At 38.8% G+C, this 15138-nt stretch overlaps 1 protein-coding gene across 5 annotated transcripts in view; it reads left to right on the top strand.

Annotated features, from left to right (window-relative positions):
* The window catches only part of LOC121318904 (glutamate receptor 3), an 82590-nt gene that overhangs the window by 34448 nt on the left and 33004 nt on the right, over positions 1–15138 (top strand). For all 5 annotated transcript variants that reach the window (XM_041256098.1, XM_041256096.1, XM_041256097.1 and 2 more), the window contains exons 4-6: positions 441–628; positions 13604–13657; positions 14861–15022. In XM_041256098.1, the coding sequence (XP_041112032.1) occupies positions 441–628; positions 13604–13657; positions 14861–15022 (404 nt within the window). The remainder of the gene's footprint in view (positions 1–440; positions 629–13603; positions 13658–14860; positions 15023–15138) is intronic.

Consider the following 15138-nt stretch of genomic DNA (forward strand, 5'->3'; position numbering starts at 1 on the left):
ATGCTAGATCGTACGTGGGCACCAGTTATAATTTTGATAATGGTTAAAATATTTTAAATCTGAGGCGTCGTTTTTCAAAATGTGTAATCTGGATAAAAGTGATCCGGATTTTGTTATCCTATATGTTATGATCGAGATTACTTTTATCTGGATTGTTTTGATCTGGTTTCTTTTCTGGATTTCATTTATCCATATTACAAATAATTCCGATTACGAAATACGATTTAAACAATAAAATTAATCTCAATCAAAAAATGTAGGGTTACAAAATCTGGATCACTCTTATCCAGATTACAAGTTTTTAAAAACCAGTCCCTGGTTATCCATTGAAGACCAATATCTCCTGCTGTCCAGCCTGCTGAATTCCAGGAATTCTCCAGGCAACCCTACTGTCATATGTTACCAAGGCAGAGGCTAAATGCTGTCATTTTTGTTTCCAGGATTCTCCATTCTACAAGCAATCATGGAGTCAGCTGTGGCAAACAACTGGCAGGTGACCGCACGGTCAGTGGGGAGTATAAGCGATCCACAAGAGTTCAGACGCATCATTGAAGAAATGGACAGGCGGCAAGAGAAGCACTACTTAATAGACTGTGAGGTCGAGAGGATAAATGCCATCCTGGAACAGGTACGGTTTTTCCAAGCTGTTAACTTGCTTGTTAGATTTTTTGGTTTGATTGTTTGTTGCTTCCGGCTACGCTCGGGGGTGTAAGATAAACAACTAACAGTCAATTGAAATGCACTGCAACTTGAATCTCTTTTAAATGTAGCATAACCTTATTTTACTTAGAGTACAGCACTGTTATTTAAAAAAAAAAAGCAAAACGGCATCCTTGCAGGATAAAATTAAGATGAATGGATTAGCAATGTTTTATTAATGTGTTTGCAGCAAAGCAGTGGGAAGATTAGGAGAACACTAGCCTGCAGCTGCCTTCTCCTTGTTCTTGAATCGAAGCTCCTTTCTTATCTCGGAAATAAGAAACGCGATCGCCGTTCCTTTTAATAAGAACCATTAATGCAGAGCAGTTCTGTGCTGCTGTTTACAGTAGACAGTCATTACTTAATTAATTGGACTGTGTTAGTTTAGATACTGTGTATCGGTTCCTTCCACTGAATGATATTACACAATGAGTTGTATTTTAAGTTGTTTTCTTAAATTTAATTTACGCTGCAGCTGACTGTTAAACACAAAATGGCTTTCAGTGTTAATTAATTGTCTTTAATTCAATTCCGGTGATCTCAGTTCCCTGGCTTAATATAATCCAGTAAATTCCTTTTGAAATATTTAAAGTCTTAAAAAAAGTTGACATAGATAACCTGAATCAATACTTTAAGCGCAGTACAGAAACCAGGGCCAGAGGGCACAATTTAATTAAGGGAAGATTCTTCTTCACACAAAAAGAGTTGAGGCGATGGTATGGGATACCTAGTCATGTTGTTAAGGCTGAACCATTTGGATCCTTTGAGACCCGAGTTGACGTGGTTTTGAGATCAATCAGCTGCTAGGAACCAGGCAAGGGTCTTGTTCGAATATTTTCTTATAACCTTGTGTTTATATTGGCTGAAGTTCAAACAGTAAACAGCAATGTTAATTTGCATTTCTGTGCAGAACAAGAGAACTTAGTAAACAATAAGTCTGTAATAATTTGTATCTCTCTGAACAGAAGTTATAAACTGCAGACCTTTAGATCAGAATATTTGGTAACGCTTTAATAAAGGCTGTTTAGCCGATCCCTGTTAATGATAAACTCATCTTAGGTTTGGGGTTCGGTGCGAATACCAAGTTTACTACAGACAGCTTCAGTTGCAATTGCTAAGTTGTCAATGTGTAATTGAATTGTTGTGAAAGTAACTTAAATGAACCTTTTTCTGGATATTTTAAGACTTCTAGATGCGTAGGTATGTTAGGTACGAAATGTTAGTTGTTATTTCTTACAAACATAACTAAAGTCAATGGGTGTGAGTTTGAAATTTGATCGGTTTGCTTCTTTGGGAACTGATAAGCGATTTGGTGTGTTGTCATTGTAAAGTGCAGGAAGATGTGTCACGAACAATTGCAATTTTCAGAGTTCAAAAAAAAAAAACACAGCATTTTAACATTCCCATTTTGTAGATGGACGGTATTCTTAATTGAGGTGCATAGCTATTAAGTACAAGGGGAAGAGGGGCGTCATCGCATACAACAACCTCTCAGGTCTCTTGACATCTGTATTTGTCAGCTTCATTAAGGAGTCATCTTCAGAGACAAATACTTTTTTTGTCTTCACTACAGACTGCATTAACAGCTATTGCCTAGTGTGTGTAGAGGAGTCTTTCATGAGAGACAGGTTCCAGCTAATTATGCCCGCATTTATTCTCCTGCTCCAGTTAACCATCTAACTGACCTGGCATTTAAGGGCCCATAATCCCTGTATTCTTCATCTCCTCAGTGAACAGTTAATTAGCAGAAGTTTCAAGCTGTGAATATCTGTCTCTGTGTCTGGACACAAAGGTTTTGTTTTTTCTTATTATGATTTCACATGAAAGCCCTTAATGGTGACCTTTTTTACGCTTGTATTTTTAAGGGGAGCATGACTATAATTTCACTTCCCAAACTTCCAATGATTCCACATAACAGCCTGGAAATAGTTGTCTCCAGCAGCTGATCCAGTAAAGGCACTGCCGTGCTGAAGGGAAGGGTGAATCATATGATCAGGAGCTTGCTGTTTCAAATCCTGTGTTGACCAGTCATGTCTGGAGACCCAGAGGGAGCGCTACAGTTGCCTTTGCCCTTTGGCGAACTGTGGAAGCTTAGCTATGTCTGCACATGCCTACAGAGTTCAGTTGCTTGGTAACATCTGTTGCTTAGGTGAAAAAAGGTGATTGGCGTGATGGAAGGAGTGAAGGTTGTTGGTTGATCCTCTTTCCTGATCGGCAGCATTAAAGCAGCATTCAGATTCACCTTTTCAAATCGGGTAGGAAAATATGGTGCTGAAATTAAAAAAACACGCAATCAAAAGATATCTAAATAACAGCTTGCAAAAATGCCTTCTGCTGGCTTTATGCTATTTAGCAACTGAAACAACTTCGGTGCACATTCACAAACCACATGCGGTCGTGGTCTTTAGTATTTGGCAGCATTGCTAAGTGGATTTTAAGAGCAGAAAAGATTAGATGAGGATAGATCGTGACATGCTTCCCTATCAGTTTGAGCAGCAACACAGACAGCAGACCCTGATGCCCCTGATTAAGATGTATATGTTGCAGAGGAGCCTGGATCTCCCCCTTTGGGCTCTGTTTGCCGCAGTCAGCTTTAAGGCAGCAACCTGCCTGTCTTTGCAGTAACGAACAAGCAGGCATGAATGGGTGACTACAGAAAGAGGGCCTGCAAGCTTCTTAAGATGAGAGATCAGTTTGTAATGCTTGCCACAGGAACGGTTTGCAGCAAAACTACAGAAGCTCGTGGGAGTCGAGCACAAAGCATTCTGTCATAGGGTACAACTGAGGGGCTTGCCCTAATTTGGAATGGAATATGGAACTTGCATTTCCAAATCCTCTCAAGGTTCCAGAATGCCCTTCAAGTAAAGATTAGCTCTGTGAAGATTTTAACTTTTATTCATACCAAAAAAAAAAACAAAACAAGTGTAAATCAAATAATAAAAAATGAAAGAGGGCTTAGCATCTTGTCACGGGGTGGCGAGTGGCAGAGTCAAAATGACGTCAGAGGAAACAAGAGATAGTCCAAACCCTTACATGGGTACTTTATTATTCCCCGGGAACTCAAAGAACCCCCAGTCTAACCTGACAACATTTCAGTCTTTGTTTCTGAAGCCCAAGGGAGTGAGTAAATGAGCTGCATTCCTTATAAACACCTGAGCCCCGCCCTGCAATCAGTGTGCCCCTACGAACCAGCCAACCGCCGCATGCAGCACAGCTGATCACAATTTGGAAACGCAGATGCCATGCAGCTCCGCTTCGGCACAAAATAGGAAGGAAGGAAGTGCCTGTCGCAGGAATTTGCAGGAAGTGCCTGTCTATTCAACCATTTTGTGTGAGCACGACCATCCTTATGCAGCGCCATCACAGGATGGGAGGGAGACTTACAGCATTGATTCATTCTCTCCCTGTCACACATCTCTAATCACATGTGCTCAATATGCAAAATGAAATGCCTGCCAGACAAAAGCAGATGTTGCCTCTGTCACCGATAGATAGTTTAAAGATCCTAGTGCTTGCAGTTTTGTTACAAAAGCTATTTTGAATTTATCTTTGGCTTGCATAAGACGCCCCGTGCCACCATGTGTGACACAGATACAAAGAAAAGAGTGCTGCTTGTGACCTGCTGTGCATATGTAAGGTGATGTCAAGCCTGTGTGTAACCTCTTTGAGAACAGACTCCTGCAAAGAACTAAAATAGCATGCAGCTTTGCACATTGAAGCAAGCCCTAAAGACAGAGCTCTATCAAGCAGAGTGCCACTTGTTCCTGATTTTTTGTTGAGCCTCTGGAATGGTAATGATTCCTCTCTATGTCTGGTCTTTGGAGAACAGCCTGTAACTACCTCTTTGTGTATGAAGAGGGCTACTGGGAAAAATAATTAATGTTATAGTATTGGGAATGAAAATCGACTAGGTATTGTTTTACATGAGCTGGAAGACACAGAGGGCTGGTTTTTTTTAATTTGCATAACGCCACAGGATATCCTTTAGATGTACAGTAATGGGTTTCTGCCAGCATTACTGGCAGGAAAATTGGCATCCGGTGTTATGGAATGAAATTGATTTAAATGCAATCAATCTGCTTATGCACTACCGCTTGATTAGGAAAAGGGGTTCATGCTCGTTTTTCCTGGACATTGTTCGGATATGATAAATCACATGAAAATATCGTTCACAGTTACAGATCTGTCTTCATCTCATGCACTGGGCAGTGCAGGGCAATTGTACAGTTTTAGCCCAGTTTAAGCAGCCAGAACTGTTATACCTAGCATTGTAGTTCAATTGATAGTCTACTTATGTCGATATTAAACAGGCATGGCCTGAGCCCTAATAAAGGAGATTCAAGCCTATGCTAGACAGGTTGAGAAGTGAGGCTGGGTACATTCATGTTGTGATTTTGGGTGCTTAATTTGTAGAAATTCCCAACGTCGTTACGAGTAATAAATGACTACATCACTATTATGCATCCGTTCCATCTGTGGTGTTCTTTTCAGGAGGTAACCCTATTTAATCCACTGGGGTACACCACCAGATCTGCCAGGTAGAAAGGCTAGCTATCGAAGCTACATGCAGTTAATTGGAACATTTTCTCCTTAGGTATACTTAAGATAATGTCCTCAGAGCCAACTGAGCCTCAAGGAAAGGAAATTAAGATAACTGCGCTCTTCGCATGTTGGGCTAAACAAGAGACACACTTTGCTGCAGCTTTCAAAGCAAGTTGGACCATTTTTCCTCGATGCCATGGCAACTATTTATATTTCCAGATATGAGCTGCTGCACAGCAATGATAGATTCAGCTCATGTTAATGGTGCCACAGAGTTAATGTTGTTGTGGAGCTTTGGCTTGCTGATCTCCTGCTCATTGCTTGGGTCATCAGGCAGACTAGAGAAGTTACATTTCAGAGGAGAGCTACTACTCCTTACGGCAGTGAGCTTGATACCCCCATTCTGCTGAGTCAGGAGCAGGCAGGGAGGTCGGAAAGCTGGGCTACTGATGTTGACTAATGTGCCTGGTCTCAGGGGGAACCAGAAAGTAAAAGCAGGGGAAGTGTGATGGATAGCAATAGGCAGGTCCTGAATGCACAAGAGCCTACAGGGCTTCTAATAATCCTGACATTTTCCCATCCTCCACCTCACAACACTCAGGCGGTGTGCTCTTCCACTGCACCAGGGCTGCTAAAGCAGAGCAGTTGGAAGCTCTTTGTCTGTAGATCGTCCCAGGCTACCTATCAATCCCAGCAAGGTGTGGGGAGCACTGCAGGTTAGGGGAATGATCCTAGATAATAAACCGAGATCAGCTCCCTCAGGGTCTATGCATTTCAGAGATGGATGTCAGGCTTCAGCTCGAAGATAAGGGAGAGGTGCATTGTGGGTGCTGCAGTTGTTGTAGGCGGCAGAGTGGGATGGTATGTGTGTGCAGCACATTGTTGCCTTGACACAAAAAATGTCACACCAGGTTGGTGCATTTCTTTTACTGCTCACAAAGCTACACTCTAGCATCCTGATATACAGTAGAGAGAGGGTATATTTAATTAGGAGCATAAGAAAGTTTACAAAGGAGAGGAGGCCATTCGGCCCATCTTGCTCGTTTGGTTGTTAGTAGATTATTGATCCCAGAATCTCACCAAGCAGCTTCTTGAAGGATCCCAGGGTGTCAGCTTCAACAACATTACTGGGGAGTTGGTTCCAGACCCTCACAATTCTCTGTGTAAAAAAGTGCCTCCTATTTTCTGTTCTGAATGCCCCTTTGTCTAATCTCCATTTGTGACCCCTGGTCCTTGTTTCTTTTTTCAGGTCGAAAAAGTCCCTTGGGTCGGCATTGTCAATACCTTTTAGAATTCTGAATGCTTGAATCAGGTTGCCATGTAGTTATCTTTGTTCAAGACCGAATAGATTCAATTCTTGACATGCCTTTTAAACCCGGAATGATTCTGGTCGCTCTTCTTTGCATTCTTTCTTTAATATTTAATTGATATAAACAGTGGCGATACTTAATACCGATGCTGTTTAAACCCTAAAAATATAGTTCTGAATCACATTGCTATTTAGATAAACCGCTGTTAATTTACATTGAATAGACCCCCTAAGAGTCATTCCTCGGGAGACTATCACCCCCCCTGTTCCTCCCTCCTTCCCGCTACTTTATTAATGTGAGGAGAAGGCCCTGTTTGGTTGCTCAGTAGTGAAGCCTGGAAATCCATCAGAGCTCAGTGGAAGGAAGGCATGGAAAGCGAGCTGTAACTGGTTCATTTTGGGAAGCAGGATATTAACAGGAGGAGGATAACAGGGAAGGTGTCAAGTTTAATGAAATGTTACTAGGATTAGGAAGATATCAGGATTCAAATGATGTGCCGGGATGTGTGAAATTGGCTTAAGCTGGGATTTTCTGAAAAAAAACAAACAAACCAAAAAAAAACCAATAGACCTAGATAAGAAAAAAAATAGAATAATAATTAAAAAAAAAAAACCTTGTGGAGTATTTAATTAGATTTTGCGTTCCACTTATCAATACCTTCAAACGCATTCATGGCAGTCTTAACATTTTTTCCTGCAGCCGAACCATTCATCTGCCTCCCAAAATGTAATCATAATAGTAATAATATTGCACAATGTAGTGGTTATTGAGCAAAACGCTTGAATTGCCAGCTGTGAGGTGCTGTCTGTCTTTAGTGAACGTCTTTGGCTCTGCGGTGAAGCTTCTGGCTTTATGACCACATCTCCTCGGTTCAAACCCTGGCTTGCCACAATACAAGATGTAAGCCTTCACATTTGGCACTAATTATGAATTATGAGAGAGAATAATCCTGATAATACCTACATCTGTGTAAAGACATAATGAAGCAAAGTAAAAGCCAAACTGTGAGAGAGGAGTATGAATATATTGTAATGGAATAAAGTGAGCAAGAATACAAACTGAAAAAAAAATATCACTGTTGGTTGAATTGATCAGGGAAAAAAAAAACCTTTGAGCACCTCAATGATTGACATTCTCTCTAAATATCAACCCATTTAGGGAAACACACTGTCAAATGTCAAACAAGTAAAAAAAAAAAAAAAATCAATAAATTAGCCTACCGTTTAAAAGAAATTGGATTTGTAAAATCATATTAGCACCCTACTTAGCAACACTTAGCATTGTATTGCATATACAAATAATGAATAAGCTGGATACACAAATTGGCTATTACCAGACCATATTAGCATGCTGATGTAAAACAGACTTAATCCAAAGAAAGGTGACATTAGGCCCTTTCCCACAATTCACCAAAGAAATGTGCAAGGTGAAATGAATGGTAAATAAAAATTGTTTGGAGATTGCATTTTAACTGCAATATAGGACTGTACATGCTCTCTAGAAAATAGAAAAGCATTTGATACATTGCAAAGCTGCTGTGCATTCCATCATTCTCCTGGCTGCGTTTCCAGCATAAGGAGAGGTGACAGTCCGGTAACTGCAGGAGAGTTTAAGAACACATTGAAACCGCTCAACGACAAAAATAGATTGCAAGATTGATCATGAAAATGACCAATAAGCAACAGAGCGTATGAGGAGAGGTGTTGCTGTTACCCTTGGAAGCATTAAGGTTGTATCCTCCCTCCAGACAGTTACAGCATGCTAAGCACAGCACATTTTTGCTGCTAGGAAGCTGTAAACTGATGAAATAATCATGAGTGCTCTTTTTATCTGCTGAACAAGGCTTCAGAGGTTGAAACAGGCTTGGTGTGTTTGAGGGAATTACACTGGATGACATTGAAAACGTGGAGGACAGGGTATGTGGTTGCAGCTGGACTCATTGTCCCGTCAGTAGCTATACAAGATATTGCATTACAGAAGGATTGAGGTGAAGACCCAGGTGATTTGTTAAATATATGTGAATGGCTCTGCTACAGTATGTATAAAGAGGTCTGCAGGTGGTTCACCTATTGGCATAAACTCACTGATGCAATCAACAGCCCTTCAAGAGCCTTAACCCACATTTTAATGAACAGGTTTTCGGCAGAGCCGCTGACAGCTCATCTTGTTTCACCATGAGCCCCTGTTCAGATACTGGCGAGCCGTGAATATTTCCATTCTAGAATGATTTTTTTTTTTTTTGACGCACTGAAGCTAATAAGAATGTCATTTTAGATTTATTCAGATTAAAAGCCTGTCTGGATCTTTATGTCTCCAGGTGAAACTGTAAAGATCCATCGCTGTCTGCAACAATACATCCCCATAAATGCTGAGGTACAGTAGAGATACTGCAGATCCAGGTATTTTTCCTTCGCAGTTATATTTAAGCGCACATAAAGAGACCATGTTAAAGATTTTAAAGTCAGTGCATGCAATAACCGCTTGAGAGCAATACAAACATGTCAGTACAGTCTGTAGCAAACCCACTTTAATCTGGTTTTATTTTCTACTAGCTGAAGTACCTGGTGTTGCCTGGGGAAATTCAATATTTCAATATTTCATGCATGATAAATTGAGAAACGGTAGCCTTATGATTTCCTATAAGTTACTGATCTTGGGTGTCGCACAATGCGCTCGAACCCCTTTCCCTTTTTTTAACTATATTATTTTTTTGGTTTTTGCCATTTTAATTTTTTTTTTAATGTTTGTTCTTTTTATTTTATTTTTTTTGGTTTTGTGTGCCCTCGACCTTCCCCTGGATGAAAGAGGAGGCTGTGCAGAGTTTGGTTGCATTGGCTCCTGCGTGGTCCGAACGCATAAAGGAACAGACAGACAGACAAACTTTCTTCTTTATGTATTAAGATGAAAGGTTATGAATTCTCATTCTTTGCATCCCCTTTATCCCTCTCTGTGCATTAAATATGGATTTGGGGTGTGATTATTTATGCACATTAAGAAAAGGCTGAGACTTCTTGAATTCTTTCCCCTGAAGGAAAGACAAGAAGCTGATGCTTTTCAGTCTCTGTGTGCTGGGAGTGGATTCAGATGTAGGGTTCAGAGGTAAAGACTGCTGCATTAATCCACAGCACTTCATGAAGGGAGTGGATTCACTCATACTGCACTGGGGCAACCAGTTAAAGAAACTATACAGCTGCAATTCAGGTTGCAATAAACACAACTAAATTGTAGGGAAGGTTTTTTTTTTTTTAAAGAATTAAATAAAACCTGACTGTTCAGCTTCAAGACCTTTCAATGCCAAATGATTGTGGGTGGCAATGCAGAGGCACTACAATGGCAATACAATACTGTGCACAAAGGCAGCATTCAATGGCATGAGCCATAGGTAGAAATGTTTCTCAACATTAGCATCACAGGTTTACCATGTTTGATCTCTGTTCACTGTATTGCCATTGAGGTGTAACTATGTTGTCTGCTAATAGTTCTGCTAGGGTTTATTCAAGGATAACACTCTAGCACTATAGTGGGATCCCAGTGTTATCTTGCTAGGGAAATAGGACACCCCTTATTATCCAGGAAAAAAAATATATTCATCTACTTTGAACCAGCACAGAGAGTACAACCCCAGCCAATCTAAGTGCATCCCAAGCCAAACCTCTGGAAATAAAGCAACTAATTCTTGCCTGACATTATAGATTGTTTGCTATGGCAAAAAAGCCCTTGGGTAGTGGCAATGTTATTAGGCAGAAACCTTACTGAGTCTCTGGTGTATGCCCATTGAATTTTGCCTCAATGTGCTTAATTTCCCAGATATTTTATGCAACGGTAGCAAGAGATATAGGGCAGGATTTTCAAAAATCACTGTTATTGTACTGAGCTCGGGGTATAGTAGCCAAAGCTTTAGCAGCAAGTGATTTTCAACCAAAAAGTGTTAATTAAGTCAATCCATTAAAGGTCGCTAATGAACGCGTTTCTCGTTAAAAAGTTTAATTGTCTCAGGTCACTTACATCACTTCTTGTCTCAATGACTAAATAAGCAGAAATTGTTAATCAAAATGTATGTTAATGAGATCAAGAAAAATGAATGGAAGCATAATTTGCTGTACTGGGAGGACCACCACCGAGCAGCAGCCAAATGGAAATAAAAAATAATGGGAATATCTATGTTGTGTATAATTTGTAAACTTCATTTAAAACTGTGCATTTTGTTATGCAGATTGTACATTTATTTAGAACACTTCATATATACAATGCTGATTTACGATTATCTGGCGTGTGGGTAAAAATTGGATGGCACAAATAAAAAATAACAATAATTAAACCCCATTAGTCATTTCCCCTTATTCGGGGGAATATTTTGCTTCAGCTTACTATATACAACACTTTTGATGTACATTTTGCACTTTTTTTGGTAAAAAGAAAAAAGTGCTTTTTTTTTGGATGGGGCGGGGGGTTAGCCATCTATGGTTGGAATTTATTTTCTTAGGTTGAATGTATTTTATATGTACAATTGTGGGCTATAAATACATATGTTTGAAGTCCTATTTGTATTTGTTAGTTATTATACATGTATACCATGAATATACCATTTCATTATATATTTATTAAGCTTTTAAAATTATGATAGAACTCCCCAACCTAATACACAATTTGTTTATAACTAATTGCTCAGTGAATTCCTCTAATCATGCATTGTCTCTGGTGCTCTTTGCTCGCCTCCACGATAAATAAACTCAACATGATTAGAAGTAGCCACCGAAGTATTGTAAGAACATTTTATATGCATATGTGAAGGTGAAAGTGTATATTGTACATCAAGTGTGAGGGGAGTCTGACAACATTACGAAATACGTTTAGGTAAAATCCATGTCAATGATCTTGATCTCATTCCTCGTGTATCACTGTGTGCCCTTGTCGCCTGTTCTTCATTCTTGTGTGAATTAGACACAGGTGTTAAAAGCCAAGGACGCATTGCAAATCCGCAATCACAGAAGAAAACATTATTGTAATATCTAATATGCCGTTTTCTATACCAAGATTTCAGTTGTATAATTGAAATAAAATCTGCAGTAGAGGTCAGCTGCTATAATGTGCGTATGCAGAATTCAAATAGGCTACAGTTACATTGATAATTTATTGGTAGTACACTGGGTGCAAATAATGATATATAATTTTATGACTATATCAACAGATGTCCTGTAAGGTTACAGATGGTTAAAACAAGAGGATAAATCTCATTCATAACCACAAGTATAGAAAAGGTTAAAATATTTTCATAACTACAAATATTGAATTATCTAGGTAGTCTGTAAGACATGAACTCTGGTCCTGTACTCTCTCTCTCTCTCTCTCTGTATTGTCGGTCTGTTAAATGTCTGTTTCAAGGTGATTTATATATTCTTTCATTAATTAAAACCATCCTTTTCCAAGTGCAAATTAACTCCTGATAAATTATGACAATTAACAAGGATTTGATTTTAAATTCCCATGCAAACAAAAGAACAATGTTGCAAGAAGCACTGCTTGTTAAGATATTAGCATTATTTCATAAATCACATTAGGATGATTATTTAATAACAAAACAGGAATAACGACCTCTTGAAAATGCCAAAATCAATGCTGCATAGCGATTTCCTGATTAACACTGGAGTTATCATTTACAAGCTTTTGAAAATCCTGCCCAGCAGATCTAATACTAGTGATCTAAACATCAGACCATTATACTGTGTTTTTCTTTCAATACCAATCTAGGATTATAGTGTAAAATGTGAGAAGGAGCCGGTTTCCTAGGTTCAGGGTGGTGTTATATACTATGCAAAGAAAGTTATCTTTTTACTTTGATAGTGTAAAAATACTGTTTTAGTGAGTTCATCTTTTAAAGAAAGTATCATATAACTGGCGAACTGGTCTATGAATGAATAACGTGCTTTATTTTACTATGAAATCTTTCTCTACCGGTATGTAAAATTTGAATCCACATAATACAGCACGCTGCATTGAACATACTGGTAATTAGTTATACTGCATTTAACAATAAACAGAATTGCAAATTAACCTACTGGGAAACTTGTGTTACACTATACACAAACATGTTGGTCTTTTTTTTTTACTATCGTACCTTATACCTATACTATGTTATAATAAAAAGCATGTTTCAAAGGCAAACAGCTAGAGAAGTACTAAAGGGGTACAGTGATCCCTTTTGAAGATAGAGCCGCCTTTATTGGGTTTGTTCCTTTCCAACTCCACACAAGGCTGCAGCCTTTTATTAATCCCCATGGGGCTGCTGTTGAGATGGGTAATTCGTTCAGCCGCAGTTCAGTAATCCAACTTCTTTAAATCCACTGCGTCCATTCAGCAGGATCAGTGTAATGGCACTGTCACTGGCTGACGCTATAAAATATGATTATGTATGAACTGGAATTCATATACATTAATAAATGCTAATGGAATAATAAATTATATTGGTTTCTTGTAATTATATATATATATATATATATATATATATATATATATATATATATATATATATATATATATATATATATATAGAGAGAGAGAGAGAGAGAGAGAGAGAGATGGGAGATCAGATGGGAAGTAAGAAACATTAAAATTAGCTGTGCTGTTTAATTATTCTTATTTCACCATATGTTATAGACTTCTAGTAAGGGCTGCTGTGTAAGGTCTATGCTGATTTTTTTTTCACCCACTGGTGCATTTTGTTTATGATGTTTAAACTGTGATTTTCATTTCAAGTGTTGATACACCAGGGAGCTACAGTGTGATAGAGAGATTACATAATAATTTTGCTTTTAACATTTTCCCCTTTTAGAAACTGCTTCAGCACAAAGATCCACCCACAGGCATCCTTGCAGGGCAATCACACTCACAAAAGCAGTTGCATTCAATTACCATTGCAGTTGCAACTCACTATTGTAGTTCACTGTGTGACTCACCAAGAATGTTTCACAAGGTACAGCATGTGAAATAAGAAGCTCAACATCGATTTCAAGTCCGTTGAATGTCAAGTTGTGTTTTTTTCTCTCTCTCTGCAGGTTGTAGTCCTTGGAAAACACAGCCGAGGTTACCATTATGTTCTGGCTAACCTGGTAAGTGTTATCTGGTGATAAGCAGAGAATCTGAAACAGGCTGCAGCCTTTTTAGGTTCTAAGTTTCTAAGATTAGGTTGCAAACGAGTTGCAGGACGTATTATGTTCATATGTGATATGAAGTTTTGTTCATGAAAAATAAAATGATAGCATGATAGCACTTCAGAGAGCCTGCTTCCAGGAGTCTTTTCAAAAGCAGACCCAGTGGTTGATAAATTATGTTTTTTACTGGAATAATTAGTAGTGCACTACAAAATGATGTTGACAGAAACAACATTCGAGAATTATGGACAACACACATAATAGGAAAAAACAGGTAATACATTAAATACTATCGACATGGAAATTAAATTAAGTCGCTTTTAGCTTTTCTAATGGCAGCAATGCATAATGTTAAAACTTTGTGTCCCAACGCTGTCAGATCCAATCTCTGTTTTACATCAGCTTGTTCATGTTTTAGGATTCTAAAAGTCCAGGTGTTGTTCCTGAAGAAATGTCTGTAAAGCATTCCTGAACAAACCACTGTAATGCACAAATGAAATTATTTTGTCTCAGTTGTTGTACTCTGGGAATTTAAGGTACATTAATTAATGTGTTACACTTTAGAAAAGGGAAAACAAAAACACAGAAACAGTTAACGCTAACACAATTGTCAGTGTGCAGTGTATTGTTTTATCAGTTAGTTGTGCATAGGCAGTATGTCTGTTTCCTGTGTCCTTGCATTTAAACTATCAGGCAACCACAATCAGAGCACATAAATATTCCCCATTTTCATTCAAATATTAACACACTCTAGCCAAGCAGGTGGACCACTTGAATGAATGAATGAAATTATGCACAGTTCAGATATTCTATTGTAGCACTGGCGTCTCCTTTGTACAAGAGACCAGTAGAAGGCATTATAAAGGAATCAGCAAAAGCATGCTGTGAAATAAAATGTTCCATGCATGATGAGATGCAAAGGCATGTAATAAGGTTGTGTGTTTCTGTACAGGTTGCAGTGGGTAGAGCTTTTAAACAATCGCAAGTGCTAGTTCTATTCGCCACATTACATTGCCTTCACAGAATGCGCCTTAGTGTGGTGACACATACTGCATTATAACAAACTAGTCTAGCCCCTGTGCTGCAAAGTAATTGAACACCATGTCTGTTTTCTAATGCTCTCCTCTGTCGTGTCGTTTTTAATGTCCTTGCTCGTTCCAGGGCTTCTCGAATGTTAGCATGGAGAGGGTCCTGCAAGGCGGATCAAATATAACAGGGTTTCAGATTATCAACCCTGAAAACCCAATCGTTCAGCAGTTCATGCAACGCTGGGTCCGCCTGGATGAAAGAGAATTCCCCGAAGCGAAAAACACTCCGCTGAAGGTAAGCCTTTTATCATAGTGCAAGGGAATTGCTCACGAAAAGGTTATGTCCTCCGCCTTGGCCTTTTACAGTGCCATGTGTCATTCTTAGCAAAAATAAATAGTCAATACAACTTC

This window comes from Polyodon spathula, chromosome 7 (assembly GCF_017654505.1).
Source record: "Polyodon spathula isolate WHYD16114869_AA chromosome 7, ASM1765450v1, whole genome shotgun sequence".
Taxonomy (NCBI): domain Eukaryota; kingdom Metazoa; phylum Chordata; class Actinopteri; order Acipenseriformes; family Polyodontidae; genus Polyodon; species Polyodon spathula.